This window comes from Strix uralensis, chromosome 1, assembly GCF_047716275.1.
Source record: "Strix uralensis isolate ZFMK-TIS-50842 chromosome 1, bStrUra1, whole genome shotgun sequence".
Lineage (NCBI taxonomy): Eukaryota > Metazoa > Chordata > Aves > Strigiformes > Strigidae > Strix > Strix uralensis.
Window position 1 is genome coordinate 30,802,987 of NC_133972.1, and position 24,430 is coordinate 30,827,416.

General features: G+C 38.5%; 1 protein-coding gene across 3 annotated transcripts in view; it reads right to left on the reverse strand.

Moving 5' to 3' along the window:
* Nucleotides 1–484: 484 nt before the first annotated feature.
* Nucleotides 485–24,430, reverse strand: part of KAT2B (lysine acetyltransferase 2B) — a 48,189-nt gene continuing 24,243 nt past the window's right edge. For all 3 annotated transcript variants that reach the window (XM_074861259.1, XM_074861278.1, XM_074861269.1), the window contains 11 exons: nucleotides 23,298–23,423; nucleotides 20,851–20,987; nucleotides 19,232–19,440; nucleotides 15,243–15,369; nucleotides 11,540–11,650; nucleotides 9,819–9,962; nucleotides 6,877–6,991; nucleotides 6,037–6,073; nucleotides 5,662–5,725; nucleotides 5,480–5,564; nucleotides 485–2,454 (listed from right to left, as the gene is read on the reverse strand). In XM_074861259.1, coding sequence (XP_074717360.1) covers nucleotides 2,261–2,454; nucleotides 5,480–5,564; nucleotides 5,662–5,725; nucleotides 6,037–6,073; nucleotides 6,877–6,991; nucleotides 9,819–9,962; nucleotides 11,540–11,650; nucleotides 15,243–15,369; nucleotides 19,232–19,440; nucleotides 20,851–20,987; nucleotides 23,298–23,423 — 1,349 coding nt within the window. In that variant the 3' untranslated portion in view covers nucleotides 485–2,260. The remainder of the gene's footprint in view (nucleotides 2,455–5,479; nucleotides 5,565–5,661; nucleotides 5,726–6,036; nucleotides 6,074–6,876; nucleotides 6,992–9,818; nucleotides 9,963–11,539; nucleotides 11,651–15,242; nucleotides 15,370–19,231; nucleotides 19,441–20,850; nucleotides 20,988–23,297; nucleotides 23,424–24,430) is intronic.

The following is a 24,430-nucleotide window of genomic DNA, read 5'->3' on the forward strand; positions in this document are numbered from 1 at the left end:
AGTAGACAGGTGCAGGGTTTGTTTATGGTATGCAAAACAAGTGTAACATCAGTGACAGTAGGTAAGCACAAGCTCAACATGGACTCTAGTTTGCTCCTATGTACATTGTATCTTGTGAATAAAGGACTCTAGCAGACAAAAATGAGAAAACAGCATGAGCATGCTCTGAGGTGAAAAATCAAAACTTGAACAGCTGTCAAAGAATTGTTTGAGATGCCGAGGAAATGGGAATAACAGCACTGTAGCACAGTATGGAACTGGGAATGCTACTTGGAATGGTCACAGCTTTCCACACTGAATTCCCAGCTCAGCTTAGCACACCATGCCCCTGGTGAACTCAGGGGCTTTTTTGTCTATTTCCTAGTGTAGCTGGAAGATGCACTGACTGCAGTCTTGTAGATTCACTGTTCTCAGTTGTGAAATTGCTTCCGTGTGTATATTTGTAGTGCAAGAACTAATTAATGAAAAAAGAGACCAAAATAAGTAGGGTTTTGTACATATATAATTTAAAACTATTCTGTACCAGTACAATATATTAATTTTACAAATGTAAAGTTCATCAGCTGTTAAAGCATTTGCAAAACCACATATCCTACCGTAACTTTATTGCACAGTATCTATGAAAATATTAATTCTTAAATTAGAAAACAAATGTTTCAATATAGAAGAGACAATCTGATTGAAAGACAATAAGAAAATCTACTCTGAAAATAACAAAATTTCACAGGATACCAAGCTTAACAGGTGCATCTGTAGGCCCAATCTACAAAACAGGATTATAGCATCAGTACTGGCTATTAAAAAAAAAACCCCAAACTCACTGTACCTTTGTTATAGATCCAAATGTAGGTCAGACTAATCTTATACAAAACACTATGGCAAGTCTAGTGTTAACATTTTGAATACCTTGTGTATCACATTTGCTACTTCCAGGTAGTTCCTGACATCTACTTGCTGAATTGACTTGTGAATTAACGTTGCACAGGCATTTTGCAGGAATATATTCTTTAACACAGCACAGGATTGGGGTTTTTTCAGTCTTATAACTATTGAATTTTACCAGTGTAAATATAAAACACCAAGAATGAAAGTTAAATTCATTTTTTCACAAAAGCAATCATAATTTACAGTTACAAACTCTAATTAGAAAATGTCAAGTGACAACTTTTTGGCCTGTACTGATCTCCATTAGGAAGTTAGGTGTACCTCTTAAATGTAGTGTAAGCAGCAAAATATATAAGTGCTCAATTTGAAGATATACTAACATGAGTTGTAAAATGTTAATATGTTCCTGGGTCTAAATAATCACAGTTAATAAGCATTTACAATAAAGCTTGGTAAAAAATCCAGTTTACTACAGAGCCAAGTACATAACCTAGAAGCTGTCATATGTTGACTTCTTTTGTGTACAATAGGCTTATCTCTGCTGAATAATCTAAAGAATTTATCAGTGAAGAGTAGTAAATAGGGCGGATCATGAAGTGCATCAAAATCCTAACTCTACTAAGCCAATTGAAATTGTCTAGTATACGCGAATCAGATTCTCTGAAGTTATTTTGGGTACTTATGTCCTGCATAAGCCAAGTCATTATGACATTACACATCTAGCCAGATTTTTTTTTTAAATAGTGGTTATGAGATTACAATTTGCAGGTAAAATATTTATCAAAACCCAAAATGAATAGAAAAACTTGCATCTATCAAAGATTACAGGCAGTCTTTATTCATAACTGGCTGCTCTTCTCTCACAGCTTCTCAACCAGCTGAGTGTTTCTTTTAAAAAATAGTATCTTATAAAAAGATTCTACAAAGAAACAAGTATTTCAGAACCCCCCCAACTGTTGTTTTCCCTTTCTATTTTCTTTTTTACTGGAAAAAAAAATAATAAAACTTTATCAAATAGATACTGCATTAGGTAAGCTATAACATCTGTTGTCTGGAAATTTTCTTCCTATTTCCAAACATGTGCAATTTCCCACATGTTTTGTGGGGTTTCTGAGGCTGTAGCTGATAAACTTATGAACATACGGTAATGGGCACACAAAAGAAATTTTCTGTAATTAAATACATTATAAAGCATTTTAATAAAATAATTTTTGTAACTTCAGTATAATACATGTTTGCAAAACTAAAAGGGTTTTTAAAAGTGCGAAGTATTAAACAGAAGTTTCTTGAAACCTTAAAGTCCCACAACTCAGATATATAACGGCTTCCCCTGCCTATAAAGTAGGCACGCTATTTGGTTGTAAAAAAGACAGTGTCACTTGTCAATTAATCCAGCTTCTTTAATTTTTGTGTAGAAGAATTTCTCCAGTATATTGGCACATTTGTAGTATTCACTCTCGGGGGGGTTGTACTCTCTGCAATTTGTAAAGACTCGCTGCAAGTCTGCCATGAATAATTTCTTAGACACGTAGTACCTATTCTTGAGTCGTTCACTCATTGTTTTGAGATCTGTACAGAAGAAAAATAGATTAACAGCGTTTGATTCAAATACTTTTCATATGCAATATCTCTTTAGACTGATTTGCCATTTAACATGAATTGGCAAAGCTAGGATTTGGAATTCCTAATTGCCTTTACCTAAGGTGTGGTCCCTTTTTTAACTTCAACAGCAATTGAGCCCTTGGAACTAAGTTATATTTCACTGTAAGAATTTATTTTTTGTTCTTAAAGCATCGTTTTGTGTTCTCATACTTCTCTGAGTTTTCAGTGGGTATTGGGTGTCCCTAACTCCTCTAACTGCTCTGTGAAGCAAAACTGTTAGCTCTGCTGAAGGATGCCTTAGCAGTGCATAAGCAAAGAATTCAAACGTCACAAAACATGTATGTTAACCTAAAATTCTCACTTCTGTGCGAACACAGCAGAGAAGAGATATCTGTCTATACTACAAGCAGTACTTGCAGCTTTGAAAAAAGATTAAATTTGTTCCACGCTCTACATATATTTTAATCACATCTTCAAAGTTTATGGTTATGTATCCCTTTTTAAGTCATGTGAGAACAGATCTCTCCTGCTTTCAATGCATCATACAAAATCTGTACTTACAGAACATTAAGAAATATTTTCCTTTATACTAAAATCAGTCATCCATAAAATACGTAAATCATCTCAGTGTTCTCCACACAGTTGCTTTCCCAGTAATTCTTATCAAGCATTTAAAAATTTTGTCTACATTACAAGTGTTCTAGGAGTGAGTACTGGAACAGAAATAGTGGAAGGTGTGCTGGATGCCTTGGCTTTTCTCACCTCAGATGCTCTAACAACTTTTTTTTTTTTTTGAATGCTTGAGCCAGGCTTCAGCAGCACCTTTGCAAAACTGTTACAAACAGTGGAAATGGAAACGACTTACTGCCAACAAGTATTGCAAGGAAAGCAGAGACCACAGACCTCTAATGCAAAGGAATTAAACCTTAAAACTTAAGATTTAAAAATGCAGTTGTGGGTATTTTTGGGTTGGGTTGGGGTTTGGGTTTTTTTGGGTTTTTTTAAGAGAGATTTGACTTTGGTAAAATAGAGAAAAACCCTGTCAAATTGACAAGAGGGGATTATACACGAAAAGTTGGATGGATGCTCTCAAATACCTCTTCCAAATATTGTGTAACACTAGTGAAGGGCAAGTTCATTCAGCTCCCACTATGTCTGAAATTTAGATGCCTACATCTAAACTAGATAGCCATAGTCTAATTATAGTACTCAACTGAGAAGGCTGTTCAGCTTACCCTAAACCAAACATTGCCTGGCTGCTCAGTTAAACTGTTCTCCTCTAACTACAGTGAAAGTTTGGCTCCAACTGTCACTCAGCCATACAGCTTTTGTATTGCAGATGAAAAGGAGAAAGAACCCCAAACCAGTATTTCTTGAAAATAAGCAGCTGAAAGAAAGAGCACTTAAAACGGGAAAAAAAGTGTTTATACATGAGAACTGACCTTAGGAGCTAGTCAAAAAAACCTACAGCCATACCTCTCAAATATTGTACAATTTAGTTCTGTATGCAAACATAAAGACAAATGTTATATCTTGTATGTGATAGCATAAGAAAAGACAATGCTGTTTCTTTTTAATTGAAATTATGTCTGAGTGATTTTTGTACAGTATCAGCACACTGGGAGTGAAAGCAAGAAAGAAAGCAGAAGCTGGTCATGAATCAAAATGTGGTTTAGTTGTGCTGGATTCCTTAGCTGAAAAAAACAAAGCAAAACTAAACCAAAGACCTCAGCTTAATCCTAAAATGAGAGGTGCTGCCCCCACCTCCAGTGTAATACATCTGAACAAGGAAAGGACAAACAACATTCTTACTTGGGGTTTGCCAACCCAAGCAGTAAATTCTTTGTAACCACTGTTCAGATTAAACAGCCATCGAGATCTAGCCTCTGCTCAGAAAAGCAGACGGAGAAAACTCTGCCACGGGAGGGTGTCAACACTCTTTTTCTTCATTGTTAGAAAATACATTTGTGTCAGGGATACAGGAAGCTGGCTGCTGTTTTATAAAGTACACATATATTTGCTATTGGGAAACGATAAGTTGAATGCAAAAAATCATTAAGCCAAATTGGTATACACAGGCTAGGAGGCTGTGCAACATGAACAAACACTTTTATTCTCTGAGAAACTGATTGATAGTAGCCTGCAATGAACTTGTATTTCATTCTCTAATAACATTAAAAAGTACAGAAACTGTAATCAGAAAGGTAGAGGTATTGCATTTCAGTTTTAAATCTTCTGCACTACAAATCAGAACAAGCATCTGTTTAGAACAGCACTGAATCATCGTTGAAATTATATGACCCAGCAGTCAAAAGCAAAGAAAAACATTATTAGCAGTTGTGTACTTCCCTTTGCAAGTGATCCTGCATAAAGAATAGCTGCACGATTTAAAAATAAAACTAAATAAATAAACCAACCACCTCAGACAACTCTTGCAGCTCTAAAATACAAAGATAACTTTTATCTTACAATCAGTTGCATGAAGTGTTTTCCTAAACTTAAATTGGAGCAAACTGTTAAGACTTAGTTTAGAAAACCCTTGTACTTTTGAAAAGGTTTTTCTTTATGTAATTTAGAAAGCTTAAATCTGTTTTAAAGCAATTCAAATGCTCAGGTGTTCCTGAAAGTTTGCCTAGAGATTTTTTAACATACCAATAGGAACTGCAATGACCAGTTACCACACACAAGAATGTATTTGTACAACTCACATAAATCACCTCAGTCCCGAAAAGTTTCTAGCTGACTGCACTGTTTAAGGGCTTCCTTGGGCTCTCTAGGGCATACTAAGATTTCACATGTATACACTACAGATTCTACACAAAGGTCACGAAGGAGTCATAAATTTCAAAGGACAGCATCGTACTCTTGGCACTTCAGAGCTGCAAGCAACATATATCTTTTAACATAAAACAATCGGATTACAATTTATCTGCTATGTCTCCAGATATAAAGATTTTTAAACTCTATACTTAAAAAATGTTAATGGCATTACCCATAGGAAACCTTATAACTTCATAATATCCAGGAGCTTCTGTTCTCTTCACAGGTTCCATGAAGGGCCAAGCGCTTTGATGGCTCTTTGGTAAAGAAAAAAGTAAGGTATCTAATATGGAAACTCTATATTGCAAATCATTTAAAAATCTTTACAGAAGGTAAACTAGAACTAGCACTCACCTTCACCTGCTGCAGGATGGTTTTTAATGTGCTGTAAAGTTGATCTGGATCCTTGGGCTCCTTACTTGAAAGAAAATATGGATACAAAAAGATTAGCTTGAATCCCTTATCTTCATTCCTATGAGTGCATCTTACCCAAAAGCAACTCTAAAGTTTCAAGCCCTTTATGGAAATAAAATTTAAAAAAACCCAAACCACCAAAAACCAACACCCCCCCACCCCCCCCAAACCCCAAACCCACTTAAGAACTCATCCCTTGCAGATTATTTATCTATTTACCAATGGATGGACAGAAATAGCAAATGACATTGTTTAAAGACTTTTCTCAAAGGAATCTCCAAACTGCTTCATCATTTCACATTGTGCAGCACTTACCCTCTTTCTTTTCCACTTGGTTTCCAGCCAGTCTCTCCTGTACATCAAATACATGAGAGATTACATGGGAACTACAGCAGGTCAAAACATTAACTGAGTTATTGCAACTCTAAAAAGATAAGCCATTTCAGCCATTACTGCTGCAGTAAATTTTTTTTTAATAAAAGAGACTCCTAATAAATAACACAACCATCTAGCCTACAGCCCCATTCAATTTCCTACATGCCTCTTCCTCCAAATTGCTGAAAAGATTCTAAAATATTCCTACATGAAACACACACTTTTTCAATAATTCAATACATATTTTACCACAACCTCTGTAAAGAATAATGATGCCAAATTTACCACAACCTCTGTAAAGAATAATGATGTCGAAGTTATCCAATTTGATTCCCTAGGGACAGAGAATAAATTGCAGGAAAGCACAGTTGAAAAAAATCCCCCAAAAGATGATACTTAAATGTTCTAATTCTGGTTTGTCTTGTAAGTCAGAATAGAACAGAACTCATCCTTGTACAGGAGTGCAGTGCATCACAGTGGTGCCAGAGGGAAATTGCTGACTACACTGCCATACAAATCAAAGAGGGATCACATAGAAAGAAAATTACACACGTATACATAAAAGAGGATCAGCTTGGGATGCCTTGGGGAAGTCTCAAAGACAGCAATTGTACTGGAAACACAGCAATCTTCATAGAAATCAAATCAACAGAGCAAAACAATTACATTTTAATAAAAAAAAAAAAAAAAAAAAAGATGTGACTACATCAGTATTTCTAGTCTTGGACCTTTCTTGGGCTGTTCTGCTTCTGTTCTATGTTGAAAGAGGTTGATACATACTAATTCCAGGAATGCTTTCTATAGGAATCTGCCGTACTCCATCTTTGAAGCAAGAAAGGCCAGGATAAACTTTTCGTATCTGAGCTTGTTTCCTTTCTATGAGCTTTTTAATGATCTGTAATAAAGCAGCAGGAAAAACAAAAAGCAATTTATTTGCTTAAAAGCAACCCAGAGGATTAATGCAAAACCTGTGATGAACAGAAACACTCTCACTTCCTAAACTTACGATCCTGATAGATCCACTGAAGCTGGTTACAGGCATGAGCTATCTGGCCCAACATTAATCCTGCAGATGAGGCTACCAAGTCTCTCAGCTGCCTATTTAAGTACAAATCTGGAACAAAAGGAGCCATTGATTGCTGTATTGATCACAAACTGCACAGCTCCTGGGAAGGTGGCAGCAGAGATAAGGAAGGAAATTTCCTGGAAGCAGGTTTGGGAACTGGCTCTAATTCTAACAGCTGGTGCTTCTGAACTGCTTCAGCACAGCCTGGTCAGAAATTTCAAGGCACATACTGAATGCATATATTTCAATGCTCATATATGTTCATATTCCAAAATTTTAGAAATACCTGTTCACTTCAAAGTCTCCATAAAACTGTAGAAGTTGCTTAGATACCAGTCAGAGATACTCTTGCTGAAGATTTTCTCTCGAGGAAGACAGAATGCTACTCTTTGGAACTGAAATTCTACTCAGCTTGTAAATGCCAGGAAAGACTTTTCCAGTTCTAGGGTACACTCTGTTCTGCTTTGCAATCTCATTACCTCAATTCTAAGTAATTTGATTTGGTGCTCTTGATACACACTTAGATGCTTACCTAAGCTTTATGTGTCCTGAATATGACACTTTCAAAATGCCTTACTTCATAACTAGGAGTAAACAAATGCGCAGCCATTCAGACCACCACAGTTTGAGAGACTATTTTCTTTGGAAATAATAAAGATGGACATATTTTTAAGGACCTTCACTCCCCCACACATAGTATTTTCCCTTTCAACAGAGGTTACAAATGCTAAGAGAAATACAATATACAACAGCACCATCACCAGATTCCAAAATACTTTCAAACTAATTGTTAGACGCACCTTAAACCCTTCTTATAATTTAGGAACTAGTGGCTCTTCTTGATTAAAACAAGCTGTTCAATCAGTAACACTGACTACTCACAAGTCAGCAGGTCACAAAGCTTTGCATAAAATGATTTTTCATATTTTTCAGAATGACTGTAAATGAGTTACAAATCAGGCAGCACAAACTCACAAACAGTGGTCTGTGACCAGTACTCAGTGTTGGGTGACATGGTCTTAGCAGCCATAGGCACGTACTCTAATTCTTTAAATAAAAGCTTAGATCCCATGAAAAGCTTTACTTCTAAAAGAACAGGACTAGAAGAGCCCAGTACTGGCCAATACCAGCAGCAAACCAAATCAGTATGTAATCCATACCGTCAACATTCAAAATTCTACTTATTCCATGTATCATCTTCATTGCTTTTGATTTGAGCAGACAAATGAACATTCTTCATAAAGCTGCAGACTGTGAAGGCTGTTTCAAGATTTCCTTGGAACAGGGAGAATAAAAAGCCTGATCTCTGTTCTGAGTGTCAAACAGGCAATCCTAAAATGCGCTTCCAAAGGTGTATGTATTTATTCTCAGAGAAGATACAACAGCATAGATCAGTGTATAATAACAGCTTGCTTTCTAATAATGGTAGACGTGAGATGTCTGGAGGGACCAAGGCACTTCATCTCCAAGTGGAGTGTCTCCAAGTGCTTTGGAACTCTATGGACATCCCAACAAATGAGAAAGTGAGGAATGGAAAATAACATAAGCTGAAAAAGCAGTCCCAGAGCCAAAATCTTAAAAACTAACTTAAGTTTTTAAAAATGACATGTTGATGATTTGGGCCTAGAAGTGTATTACTGCAGTTCAGCATGCCCGAGACGTAACAGGCTACAAGAGACACATCCACTATCCACCCACCCTGAATACATCCCATCCCTGAGGGAAGAGTGACATACCCAGCAGTAGACTGGGATCTGAAGAGTAACCCAGCCAAGTAGAAATGAAAGGGAAAAATTTATGATCTATGTTGTATGGACATATGAAAACCTTCCCAATGAGTGAGGTTAAGAAACCTTGTAAACTAAATGTATAGCACTCAGATATTGTCTGTCGTTCTGCAAGCATGGGCCAAATAGTTCTATTGGAAGGACGATGACTGTTTCATGAAGAAGCACTTTAACAAAATAAAAAGTCATGAGATTTGACCAACCTTGAAAGAACAAATTATCCTTGTAATTTGTATTTCTTTATAAACCAAGGAAGGTATTTAAACACAACTGGAAACATCTTAATTATTTTGCTGATAAACTGCCTTATCATATGGAATATTATTATGGACTAAATAAAGAACATCCCACATAAACTCCAAAGAGGGACAGCCTGGAATTTCAGACAGCCCACCCTTGATTTGTATATTAAAACAGTGGCAGAAAAAATAATCCTCTTTCTTTCAAGTTAAATATAGGACATGCAGTACAAACACTCCATTCAAAAGTCACTCTAATGAACACTACTCTCATTGGGGGAAAAAAAGAAGACAGAAAAAGAAGAAGATTGACATAGCTGCAGAACAAATCAATCTCACAAGATTTTGCTTAGTTATCATCTAATACAAAATTTAACTATGAAATAATCCTCAAAATACCAGTATTTTTCAACATTTCTGTTATTGTAAAGATAGCAAGGTAAAATTTAATGCTTCAACTCCAAAATTATGGCACTGGGACTTGAATGAAAGAATTATTCTGACTAATAAAAGTATACATTCCAATGTTTTAAGCACTAAAGCAAAGAAGAGAGCTAACCTGGCACTGACTGAATTGTTTCTAAACATATGAATAGATGACAATGTTCAGTGTTTCATTTCAGCCTTTACCTCTTTTTGTTTTTTAATGATGACAGAAAATTCTGTGTAGGGGATCCTTGGATTTAATTCACATCCCATTAATGTGGCACCCTCATAATCCTTGATGTAGCCAACATATTTTGCTTTTGGTACTTTAATATCTTTGGAGAAACCCTGAAGAAGAAAAACACTCAAGTTGTCATAATGTCATTTTCCTTTTACATTTCTTTTAACTGAAGTGCTGTGATGATATAGAACCAAATTCATCATAATGTTAAAATATAGACAATACAATGGAAAGAGATCATGGTTCGTAGTGTTGTAAACACCTTCTCATGAGAGTCACTTGATACAAGAATAATTAATTGCTTATATATATAGGAAAAGAAGGGAGATAGGGCAGATAAAGAGATGGAGGAAAACATTTTTACTGTGGACAAATTTCCTGGATTTTTCCAAAAATTTTCTATTTTAGTATTAAAGGATGCCAGTCCTGTAATTGTTAGTCAAGGAAAGTTGCTGTTGAAGTCAATGAGATGACTGTAACTTTATAGCCAGAAAAAACTATTTTTTACTTTTGTATTTCAAGAGAAAAAATAAGGTAACAAATCCTATTAAAAGTTCCAAAGTTATACTACAGTCTTCATACAGTTCAAAAGTTAATTGAAAAACAAACCCACAAAAGAATTAACCAAGACAATAAAAACCAGTGTAGGACACTCCGTTCGGCTGCATTTTACTCTTATGTTACAGTGGTATGTAATGAAACCTCAGTAAAAACCAGGAACCCAACCAGGACTTCTGCCTCACAATTTACTATCAAAGACTTCAGACTTACATGGAGACCGAGCACCTTCAAACTGGGGAAGGGACATTTCAGATGTAAAAAGGATCTGTCTGCACAGATCCAATAGCTGTATCACAAACCCAGAATTTATTCATTTTGAATGTGTGAAGAATTAATTGTATTGGTTTTATATAGAGAATCACAGAAGAGCTGAGGTTGGAAGGGACTTGAGGAGGTCATCTAGCCTCATTCCTGCTCAGAGCAGGTCTCATCAGATCTGGCTGCTCAAGGCCATGTCCAGTCTTGAAAACTGCCAAGGACAGAGATTCCACAACCTGTCTGGGCAACATTTTCCAGTATTTCACCACCCTTAGGAGAGGAAGGAAAAAAATAATAATTTTCTTCTATCTAGTTGCAATTTCCCATGATCCAACTTGTGTCCGTTGCCTCTGGTCCTATTGCTGTACACCTCTGACTCCATCTTCGCTCTATTGTCTGACCAGATAGTTGACACCTGTTTAATCTATTAAATCTATTTGACAGATCAGACATCGCAATCTTTCCTGAACTTGAACCTCATGCTTCAAATCAAGAGGAGCTGTGAGCGCAGGTCAGGTAAGTTCTAGTCTGCTGTAGGTATGTCTGGTCCTTCTTTACACTTCTTATAGAATCAGTGAAGGAATTGAATGAATGGAGAAGTAGCCAACCCATATTCAACAGGTTTTTAGACTTGACAAATTATAGGTTATACTTTACACCTCCATTCTGATGATTCCATCAAAGTGAAATGCAATATAAGCCAATATCATTACCCAAGATGCACACAGCATATTTTGCAGATAGAAAATATACACATAAAATTACACTATGCATTTTATCCACCCATTTTGTCACATCTAGTTGTTTAGTTCATCGCTGTTAGATGTTAACTGCCTGCACCAAGTAATTTCTTACGTTGACTTACTTGTTTTTTGAAGTAGCCGATAGCATATTCATCTGCATATGTGAGAAAGTTGAGAATGTTGTGTTTGATGTGGTACTCCTTCAGATGGTTCATTAGGTGAGTCCCATAACCCTGTGTGAAATGTATGAGGAAAAAGCCATTACAAAGCCTTTGGGGATTGCACATATTAGAAACTGTGGACCAAGGGTTATTACAGACTGTTTCAAAATGACGCCTTTCCTCTAGATCCTGTTTTAAAGACTTTCTCATAACTAACTTGGTGATGTGTACCCAAGACCAAAATGTTTTCAGCCTTGTAAGGGTATCTTTGTGACCCACAAGGGAACAGAAAATATTGCAGCTTCTAGTGTCTGATTCAATTTTAATCTAAAAGAGACCAAAACTTAGACTCTCTCTAGCGGTAAAGCGTAGCTCTAAAGAGGTACATTGTTCTGGAAGTTGTAATTCAAGGTGCACACATTACTTTTTTCCTTTTAAGTGAGATATCAACTATTAATAATCACATATTTCACCAATAGCAAATCTACATATATTGTATTAATAGGGCATCCTTTCTTAGCCGTATCACCTCAAAACTGCAAAGCAGTAGGAATACCAAAATGCCTCCTTCTAGAGGAACCCGTTCTGAGACAAGATCTCCATTTTACTGTGCTCTGTGCACCTGCAGCAGAAACAGCCTCTGCCTCAAAGGATTTATAATCTGAATTTATCATAGGGCATAAAAGGGAATAGTGAAACAGTTATTACCATAATAAGCAGCAGAAAATTACTGAGTCCACAATCAAATAAATAGCTATGCCTCCTGACTGCACACAGGAATAATTTCCATTTTCATTCATCCCCAAAGTAAACAAAAGGTTCCATTTATTCACATTTCCAAGTAAGCTATAGCCTTCCCCTTCTGCTGTGAGATGAAGAAATGTAAAATAGGTGGAAAAGCCCATAATAATGTGTTGTTGCTGCATATGTTCGAATTTTAACATCATGGAGACTAACTGGACACTTACAGAAATATACATGGAATTGTTCTGGGTATTCTGTTCTTGAAAACTGGGGAAATTTTTACTTATGTACATAAGCCAGAAAAATTTCAATTTAATTCACAATTTAATAGCTCCAAACATGGAAATAGCCAGATAAAAGAGCTGAAGCTCAATACAAAAAAAACCTAGTAGTGACACATTTTCTTTAAAATCCTACTAATCTAAGCACAAACTGCGTATTAGTCCTTCCTTTCCAGCTAGTGTTTGGAGCATCTTGTATTCAGAGCTCACATGTGAAAATAAGACTTCATATGTGTAAACATAAGTACTTCTGAATTTGAGGAAGCTCTTAAAGCCACATGTTCACTTGTTGAAGTGGCACATATCATGCATTGCACCAAATACAAAGAAGTGGCTCAACAACTGTTGGAGAAAGTCCAGAGGAGGCCATGAAGATGATCAGGGAGCTGGAGCACCTCCCCTGTGAGGACAGGCTGAGAGAGTTGGGGTTGTTCAGCCTGGAGAAGAGAAGGCTGCAGGGAGACCTTATAGAGGCCTTCCAGTACTTAAAGGGGGCCTACAGGAAAGGTGGGGAGAGACACTTTATCAGCGAGTGTCATGATAGGATGAGGGGTAATGGTTTTAAAGTGAAAAAGGGTAGATTTAGATTAGATATAAGGAAGAAATTCTTCCCTGTGAGGGTGGTGAGACCCTGGAACAGATTGCCCAGAGAAGTTGTGGCTGCCCCCGCTGTGGCAGTGTTCAAGGCCAGGTTGGATGCGGCTTTGGCAGGGAGTTGGAACGAGATGATCTTTAAGATCCCTTCCAACCCAAACCATTCTGTGATTCTATGAACTGATGACATGTTAAGTGGTACAGCATTTATCAGAACTCAGAAGTGCTCAGGATAATGAAGACACTTTCTAATTGCAAATTTGTGTTCTCAAATTATTTGAAGAGGACAAAAACTCTGAACCAAAATCTTTAACGAAAAATGCAAGCTAGCAGTACATGAGCTAGCCAAGCTCCTCACTTCCCTTTTCATCAGCAGGGTGAAATGAACAGTGTATGAGACACTGATATTTTATTTACACCTGAAACACTGCAATTCATTCCAGTAATTCTAAAGCATCTAATCTCTGACAAAAAATGTCAACTTTGTGTCTCAAAGAAATTCCAGCAATTATATCAAACATTTTCTCCTGACCTATTATTTTTATAACCTTCACAGGATTTATTCATTCTCACAAACACTTGCCAAAGTCTAACAATCCTAAAAGGAAACTAAGCCCTGTACAGTAAAATTTAAAATAATTTTGTAACATGGAATCAAACTATCTCAAAAACAATCCAACTTTTAAATATCACATATAAAGGAAAACAGTACCCATATTTCTTAGTCCAGACTTGAATTAAAATAGGCATTTATCTTTCCCAAGAGTCGGCAGTTCACTCATGGGTGAACACTAAGTTTTTCTCAGTTACCTGCTGGTAGGGGTCACCTTCCTCAGATAGGAACATGGGAAGGCAAATTTTCAGAAATAGTCAACTGATACAGAAAGGCACCCAGAGGGTAACAGCAGAAATTGTGCATTATGTGTGCATATGCAACCTAGGAGGCACTCCAATGGGTCACATTTATTTGCTCTATTATATTTGGAAAGGTCATTCCTAGAGAATCACAACGCACCTTTGGGAGCCTAACTTGTGTAGTGCAGTTGGTTGTTTTAGTAGAATGAAAACACCTTTTACGAATTAGTGAAGCTCAGAATAGACATAACTTAAGCATATTCCATTATTGTTTGTATTTGCTAAAACACTTTGGATACTTTTATGACAGGCCACTGCTAAGTGCAGGGGAGTGTTCCTCTCTAACACCCGAGTTGAATAAAATCAAATATAACCCAAGTACTAACAGCTGTCACAGGCTTTCAATCCCACTGTGTTACCCTTCCTCACTCAGAGCTCTTCCCTTCAAAACAGGGCACACAATCTCTGCATGTTCAACTGCCACAAACTCTGAATTAACCCACATCTCAGCTCTAACAGTTTCAACTGAAAAACATAAAGCTACAGCACCATCTAAAGGCAAAACCCTGTATCAGATGGTCATAGTTAGATCTACCTGTAGTCCCTGGGAAAGCAGGAGAATCTCCTGTATTCAGTGCTCTATGTTCTTTCAACACAGCTGCTAATTCTCAACACTCGGAGAACATTTTGTGAAATTAACTCAAAAAAGAGTGTACAGAATAGACCATGTGCTTATTTTGAAATGCAAAACTATACCTTATTTTTTTGATATATCTCATTTTGATTGAAGTTGTGTAATGCCACAAAGTGATTGAACACAAATTACTGTCACACACAAGCAATACTTATTTCAGTCAACCACGAGGTGTTAGACTATACAGAGAGGCAATTGCTGAAGACGAGGAAGGAATAGTCCAACAATGGGAGACTACTGGCCACTATTGTTGTGTTGAGAAAGGTTTTATTTATTTAATTAATTACAAATAATGCTGCTATTATGCTGATGATTCTAAATCTGCACATTTGTTTAGTTTTTGTGTATTATATTCAGAATCACTGTATCTTTCAAACTCAGTTTCTGTTTGGCAACTCAGCAATATATTCGATGTGACTAACAAAATTAAGAACATATGCAGCAGTGAATGAGACTCAAATACATTTAATAAACTCTAATAGAGAATAATTTTTACCTTGACTTGCTCATTGGAAGTCACAGCACAGAAAACAATCTCCGTAAATCCTTGGGAGGGGAACATCCGGAAGCAGATACCACCGATAACACGACCATCTTTTATTAATGCAAGAGTCTTGTGTTTCCTGAGTAGACAAAAATAACAGTCACTTTAATTCATGTACATAGTACATAAAGTGCCATTACCTTCCTTTTTTCAGAAACTTGATTCACTTCTTTCCATGATGCTAATGCAATTGTATATGTCTCTGTTAAGTTAGCTGCTTGTATCTACAGAAGAGTTGCTATTTTAACATCATGCTTTAAATTTACCATAAAATTCATCATTCATGCAGCAAGGTCCTGGCCTTGACAAGTACTCCTAGATACTAGCATAATGTCCAATAAATAAGAGTTGTATTGCTTTCATTGAATCTACTGCTGACAGTTATGCCATCGTATAGTTCTCAGGATGATTTTACCCTGACTGAATTAGAAATTAATGGAGTTACAGGACAGCAAGTCCTTTCTAAGGGATTCCTGTTTCCTTGCATGTCTCTATAGCTAAGCTATCAGTTTCAAATGCAGCTGATGAAGCAAGAAATGATATTTCTTATTTCTAATCACCCACTCCTAGTGGAATCAAGACCAGAATAAATATCCATTTCTGTTGCACTTACGTTGACTGCCAGGAAAGACATAACAAGGTGCAATCTGAACTCTTGTGTTAAGAATTAAGAATTTTAGTGTAATCCTCAAGGTCTGGAAAGATATACACTGCACCTGTTCTCTAGACTATTCAATACACTGTACCATATAAATTGTATACAGTAAATTTACAGAAGATATCTTTTGGGGGGAAAGGTTGGTGCGAAAAGTGAGCCCTACAAAAAAGGTAGTCTGAAGAGTAGTTATATTTTATGTGCCACTGTTGAAGGAGATTTTATACATTTTATATACTATTCTTTTTCTTGGTGCTTTTATTTGTGGAATGACAGCAGCAATGTAGTAGCTTGAACTGTTAATTTTGTTTACTCATGTTGATTTGTTTAAGCAACATGATTCAGTAAGGATGGCCGTTTCAGAAATAAGAACATTAAAGGTGATAAGTAATGTAATAGCTGAAAGAAATTTGGGGAGAGAACTGTTGGACTCCACTATCTCACACTTGACATAGGTTTGTGCGTACCCACTACCCAGCATATGTCCCCAGTGTGTGTCCCTGGAGTTTTGCAGCAGATGCTGGGGTACTCTGAGCTGTCCAGGCAATGTACTTCACTTCCTTTGGGTCAACTGTTTGCCTCAGGCACACAAAAGAGGGCATTTTCTTGCTGTAGCAATACCTCTTTCTCAAGCACAGATCACTCTCCAGACAAATAACTATACTGGAGAGCACTTAAACTACCAGCAGTTCCTCTCAGCCTACTAGAAGAGTCTTTCTCAGTAAGAAATATGGGAGAAGGCCATGACTCAACACCACTAGTTCAGAATTTTGCTTTGATGTTCGGTTGTGAGGGAACCTGGCTTTTTCAACCAATAGCTTCTGATTGAGATTGCAGTGCTGCTAGGGCTCCTTAACTCAGACAAGATCCTGATGCTGCCTTGTTCTCCCAATGGAGCAGTGCTTATCTCCACAAAGGAGAGGTAGAAGAGTCCGGAATGGTGCTGGCCCTCACAAGACAAGTGCTGTTCCCCTCTGAAGAACCTAGAAGAAGACGCCAAGATCAGTGTCCTGTGCCTGGAGACTGAAGTCCTGTCCAACAGTCCCCAGTACTGTGCTGTTTGTGCTTCAGGGATGGCACAGACCTGGCAACAGCAGCATTTGCTAGTACTGAGAGTATTGTCAAGGAATGTTACTGAGCCTAAAAGCAGAGGAAATGGTTCCAGAAATGTTTTCATAACTGCTTCACCTATAATACCGGGCACAAAGACAGAGGCCAGTATCACTGGTGGTGGAGAAAGGCTCTTCCACAAACCAGGCTGCACTGTTGGCTGCAATCAGCTCAATCAGAGCTTCTCAGGGTGTCTGCTGACACACAACAATGAGCCCACAGGCATCCTCCACCGTGAAGTGCTACAGTCAGTACAGCAAACCCCTAGGCTATCGTTGGACATGGATCGTTCAGAGGCAGAAATTCTGGGAGAACATACTGGACGAAAGGAAGCAGACTCTGCAGGAAACACAATGCTGGAAAGGTGGACACTTCTGAGAACCTCCCTTCATGCTTTGGCAGCTGAGGCACAATTCAGTCAGGACACTAGGGTAGGTGGAGTACCATGTGCAACCTGTGGATGCTGCTACAGCCGATGTATCTCTTTTCATGTGCCTGTGGTGTACAGTTGCACCCAAAGCAAGACAGGAAACTTGCACCGATAAAGAGAAAAGCAATGTCCTTGCATGAGGAGTGATTTCTCCCATGCTGACTTATATGCTGCTGTTCTTCATAAATCCCATAAGTTCTTCTCATTGAAAAACTTCAGTCTCTGCTGCCATTTGGTTCATGATCGCCACAGACAGATGGAGCAGCCTGCAAGTTAGTATGGGCCTGGAAACCACTAATAAGCACTGTAATTACTTTCTGACTTTCACTTCTAACCTTCAAAAGTACAAGGTAGGTAGGAGCCTTCCCTGCAGGCCCACATTCCTGTACCGGGTTTGCATGGCAACATTTTGGTAACTGGGGGCCACAGGGGTGGCTTCTGCGAGAAGCCGCTAGAAGTTTCCCCTATATCCAACAGAGCCAGTGCCAGCCGGCTCCAAGACGGACCTGCTGCTGGCCAAGGCCAAGCCCATCAGCAACGGTGATAGCACCTCTGTGATAACGTATTTGGGAAGGGGAAAAAGTTGCTGCGCAACTGGGCAACTGCAGTGAAGAGAGGACGGAAAATATGTGAGAGAAACAGCCCTGCAGACACCAAGGTCAGTGAAGAGGAGGGGGAGAAGGTGCTCCAGGCACCAGAGCAGAGATTCCCCTGCCGCCCGTGGCGCAGACCCTGGTGAGGCAGCTGTGCCCTGCACCCATGGAGGGTAACAGTGGAGCAGATCTCCACCTGCAGCCTGGGGAGGACCCCACGCTGGAGCAGGGGGATGTCCAAAGGAGGCTGTGACCCCGTGGGAAGCCCACGCTGGAGCAGGCTCCTGGCAGGACCTGTGGCCCCATGCAGAGAGGACCCCACGCTGGAGCAGGTTTGCTGGCAGGACTTGGGACCCCGTGGGGGACCCACACTGGAGCAGTCTGCTCCTGAAGGACTGCACCCCGTGGGAGGGACCCACGCTGGAGCAGTTCATGAAGAACTGCAGCCTGTGGGAAGGACTCATGTTGGAAAAGTTCATGGAGGGCTGTCTCCTGTGGGAGGGACCCAACACTGAAGTAGAGGAAGAGTGTGAGGAGTCCTCTCCTTGAGGAGGAAGGAGCGGCAGAGGCAATGTGTGATGAACTGACCACAACCCCCATTCCCCATCCCCCTGTGCCACTGGGGGGGACAAGGTAGAGAAAATCAGGAGCAAAGTTAAGTCTGGGAAGAAGGTAGCGGGGGAGGAAGGTGTTTTAAGATTTAGTATTTATTTTCTCATTATCCTACTCTGATTTGATTGTAATAAATTAAATTAACTTTCCCCAAGTCAAGTCTTGCCCATGACGGTAACTGGTGAAAGATCTCTCCCTGTCCTTATCTCGACCCATGTACCTTTCGTCGTATTTTTCTCTCCCCTGTCCAGCTGAGGAAGGGAAGTGACAGAGCAGCTTGGTGAGCACCTGGCATCCAGCAAGGGTCAATCCACCACAGTTGTACAACAATTTGTCATTAATACAGCCACCGAGATAGTGTTTGGGTACAATCCAATTAGATTGGCCAGGAGTTATGGGAGCTTGAAAAGCTGGGAAAAGGATAACACAGGCAGGGCTGCCTTCCACACCACCTCAGCTGGCCCCTTCCTACACTGCTGCCTGCAAGCAACACCAGGCTCTCTTCATCTCACCCGCCAAACCCCTCTCCAACGATACTCACGGATCAAAGACCAAGCGTGTGATGTACTCCTTAGGCATGCGAGGCAGCTGATGGGAGAACACGTTCTGCAAACCGACCAGCCACATCATTATCTTCTTGTTGGGTTTCTGGTTCAGGGAATTGCCAACCACGTGGAATTCGATCACCCCTCTGCGCTCCTCCAACCTCGCCGCCTCATCCCGGGCTGAGTGCGCCGAGAGGAAGTTGGTCTGTGCCACACAAGAGAGGAACAAAATCACATTTTGGAGATTTCACATCCTCTGATGGAACAGCCTTAAGGAACAAACAGTCAAAACCCCCTCTTTTTGCCAAGCCACCTTTTTACAAAAATAGAGCTGAAAATGGTTATCTTGTTTTAGCAGAACTGACACCATCAAGTAAGCTGGATATAATAAGTCTATACTGCAGTGTACAAAGACATATTCAAACTTCTTTTGGTACAGATTAGGTAACAACAGCAATGGTTATGACTCAAAAAGTTCCAACATCTCTCAGGGGACAGCATTCATCCAGTTGAAGTCTATGCCACTAAGTCTTCATATTTTCTTTAGTCTAGCCAGCTTGGACAAAAGTAGTGGATTTGCCTACGCATACTGCAAATCACATATTTTAATGGCAGTGCAGGCAAAGTCATATTTTTTCATTTTCGTAGTGCTTTCCGCTATCTATGCCACTATCATAAGAGCCTAAAAAGAACGTTTTAATTCCTACTGATTTTGCTGTTACATATCTAGCAATTGTATCCATATATTTGAATGTAGATGAAAATAAGACAAATTATTTAACTTTTTTTTCAGGATCATTTTACAATGCCAAAACATCTCTGCATGCACATACTGTTTACTTTTTAGATCAAAGTTTGGCTGCTAGGTTTCTAGTCACTGCCAGCCCCAACAGCCAGACTGGCACAGCATTTGTAATATGCAGAGCCATCAGTCACAGTATATAGTTTGACTAAGAAATGTAGGTGGTTCCAAATCTTCAGCAGCCTCTAGCTAAACCTTGGCAAACAAGAGCTGCTGGCAAAGCATAGCCTGGCGAAGGGAACAGAAGGAGGAAAAGTCAGCCAAAAAAACAAAAGTGTGCAATTCTGTACATGGCACAATTCTGCAATTCTGTTTGTTTTTCTCTTCCAGCAGAAAAAAAAGAGCAACTGTGGAAGACAGAGCAAATAACTGTTTAGATCAGCCCTTCTGCACTAGACAGAAGTTTTTTAACTTTGGATCTTTCATTCTGCTGCAATATTTGAACCCCATTTATCTTGTCTTATGAGCTACATCTACGATTAACAATAAAAAGCATACTCTGAAACTGTTCTCTAACAGAAGTACCTTGAAAGATAACATGGGTTCTATTTTTTTACTATCACTAGTATCCAACTCTCTTTGCAGACAGTACACAATGCATTAAAAAAATGTAGAACTATTCTTCATGTTAGTGATGCATTTCATCAATATTTTTTGCTCATGATCATACTCTTTGAAAGGTTCTATTTTTCTCATTGACAGCATGGTCAATTTTGTGGACTCTTAGCTTATCATACTCTATCCATGTGGAACATTTATTAAAAACAGACCATTTACAGACCATTTGCAACACCAAGGCTATACATTTCTCACCTCTGGCCCCAGCATTGCTGCAGGATCTGTAATTGTTGACATGACTTCATTGATTAATTCAATAGGAATATCTCCTACAACCCTTGGTCTTTTGGAATCCTCCAGAGAATAGGGTTCATTATTTTTTCTTTTTTCCCCTATAAAACAAAACCAGGACAAATTAGAAACAACCAAACTGCCACAGACTAGCACTATTCTTTAGTTTGTACACCAAGTTTTGGATAAAAAAACCCAAATCCCTATAGAAAGGGAGAAAGAGAAATAAATGAAATATGAACAATACTTACCACTGCTACATTTTTGTCTTTGCAGCACTGGGATATTAGCATGAAGCAGGATTAATATACCTCTCCTTCTCCCATACCTCCGTAAAGTCACAGTGAAAATATTTGCTTTTTCTTTTTGCTTCAGCATCATCTGCAGTGAACCTCTGTATTGCTATCTTGGAAGGTCAGTTCTCAACACACAAATAGTGCATAATTCTGGCTAACATAAAATCACATTTTGGGATTCACTGCAATTAAGTATCCAGTATAGATTTCTTTCACCCTTTTTGTAAACCAAGCAGCACATACAGTCTGACATGTCATACATATTTGACTTAGAAAAATCTATATAAAGTTTCCAAATGAAAATATACCTACTAACTGCAGACCAACATGTAATATAGCAAAAGCAACTAGTTACATTCATGAAAGAAGAGCCCACCAAGGACTAGCAGAGGTACAATAATACTGATAGAGTCAGCTGCTAGCTCAGGATTTATTCAAGCAGCAAACTGCCAAATACTAGGAAAGCATACAAACAGGAATATCACTCCATGGTTAACTTGTTCCTGTATCTTTTCCCTACAGATCTGCTAAAGATCAGAGCCAGGATGCAGAATTTTGCCTTTGTGATCAGCACTTAGCAGTGAGATGTTAGTTTGGTTTTGTGGGTTTGATGGGGCTTTTTTCCCCCCTAAGGAAAATCCACAATGGCTTTAAGATCCTCTTTCTGAAACAACCAGGTAGTTTAGGGCCCACTATGCCCACTATTTTACACATATGGTACAGATTGTTTTCCCACAGCTATAGCACTCTAAATATATGAGGATAAAACCGTTCAAGCAGACTTTCAAGCAGTACAATTGTTTTCTTAACAATGTGATTTTATTGTTAACCTCCCTTCATTGTGGAAATTTTTATTCCTATTCTTTGTTTCTTACTTTTTAAACAGTTATTCATATGTGAACAGACCTTCCTTCTTATTTCCTAAGGGATTAATTTTTTTTTTTAAAACAGAATTTTTTGAAGCTATTTGTCAAAAGCCTTTTGGAAATCCACATACTCAAAACCCTTTCCAAATGCTGAACAATTCCTTCACAGATATGTACAAGTCATGAGTTCTACAAAAGGCACACTGAATTTCCATGCATCACATTACTGACATATTTATTCATTCCATCCTTAATCAGTTTATTATTGTTTCTTCTAATTGTCTGATATAGGAGACTTGCAATTGACAGTTTTCTGAATTCTCTTAAAACCCCTTTAAAAACTAGCTTTGCATCTGTAGTGTTTCAGTTCTGTAGTGCCAAGGGCAATTCCAATGACTGCTCAGCTGCCCAACTTAGTTAGTTTGTCATTTCCGTATTTCTTTTCAAACTATCAAAAAAATGTAATCTTTCTAGTGATTACTTACTACTCAGTTTGCTGATCTGTAATAAAAAAAAAAAATCTTCTACTCATTCCCACTTCTAAGACCATTTCCCAACTTGTCCCTCAAAGAAAGCTGCAGTTTAGGAGCCACCTTAAGTTCCTCTGTAGCAAACACCGAGGCTAAGAATTTATTTAGCTTTTTCCACTTCCTTGAGGACTTACTTTCATAAGCTCGTGATCATCTCTCTGACCTACAAAGTCTTTTGACAGGCTCATTAATCCTGAGGTGTTTGAAAAAGGATTTATTAGGAGAATTTATGCATTTGGCAACTTCTTTTCCCCCAATTTTTTTTTAACCCGACCTCATTCAGGTTTTACATTTAACCTAGTTGCTATGTTTGTGCTTTTCTTTATTGCTCAAATATATGCAATTTCAGTACCTTGAAAGATTAAAAAAAATAAATGCAATGGCCTCTTCTACTCTTTTTTTTTTTTTTAAGTGAAACCTTTTTTCATGGCCCATAATACATGTACTCCAAGTAAAGTGTTTTTCAACAATCTCTGACACAGCAGACCTTTCCCCATTTTAATTTAATTTAAACAAACCAATTTATTTTTTTTCAAATACAGTTGCCATTTCTGCTGGTTAAACATTACCATAGTGGAGAAAAAGTATGTGTGTGCATGTCTTTTAGCAAAAACACCTCAAGGTCACTATTGCAGAATGAAGGCAATGGTCACCATATACTGCAACTGCTTGCTGATAACAGTGACAGAGGCCAAAAAGCAATTCTCCCCCTTTGTTACCTAGGTTTGGGTCAAGGGCAGAAGAAACTTTGCAAGCAGGACTCATATTCCCACTGTTGGGTTGCTCCAGAGATGAAGGACTTGCACTGTATGAAACAGATCTTGCAACAGGAGGAGGACTGATAACTGCAATGGCATAAAAGGCAAACACAAAAAAATCAGGAATGGAACCCATTACAGTGCTGACTGTCACAATAATGGACCCAACTTCACACCCACCACCTGAGAAGTAACAGCTAACGCTGTGCAAAAGAACATGCTACCAGTTCGCAAACAGAGACATTAAAGCTTCATGTCAACATATTTTTCTAAACTTCTACCTAATGAGTGACTATATTACTGCTGGATGACAGAGGTTGCAAATATCAGGCTTCACTATTCTGCAGTGCTGAGCATAAGCTAAGAAAACAAACCTCCTCCACATACCTGCCAAGCCTGCTGGCATTTATCTTCATGAAAAGGCTTTTTGTAGGGGGTCTATTGAAAAGCAAAATCTCATCATTCAGCTTCAGCTGTCCACTTTAACAGTGTCCAAAGACTGGTTGGACAACTCAAACTCAATAAAGGGAGAAGTTGTTGCACCAGTTAAGAAGATGAAACTATTATTTTAAAAGGCCACAGACTAACATCTCTCTCTAATATTTAAAAAATAAATAAAAAAAAAATCATCCCAAATCATCCAGTTTTCATTTGTGTCAGGACTTTTCGCAGGCAGACAGGGGGTTGAGGTGATAGCTCATAGTCTGGACACCTGCAGTCTTTCTCTTTGCATGCCTCTATGCTGGTGTCATCACCAGCAACGGCTCTTTTGTGCCACATTCATGCCAAGAATCCAGGGCTTAAGAGGTGCACATTAAGATGAAGCACTGCAGAAATGTACATGACAGAATGAACTCTGAGAGCAACATGATTTTTGAGATGAAATGAACTTGTGCCTGAGGCATAAGTTCATGGTGCAGACCAGGAATTTCTCACAAAAAAAGCCTGTATCCGTGGCAGTGAAATTTCACTACTGCTCCAGGAATTCACTATCAGATGAAGTGCTGACACAACGGTTTTGTCAACTGATAATCAATAATTATTTCAAAATACTGAATTGTTACAAAATATTGAATTAAATACCTGAAAATTGA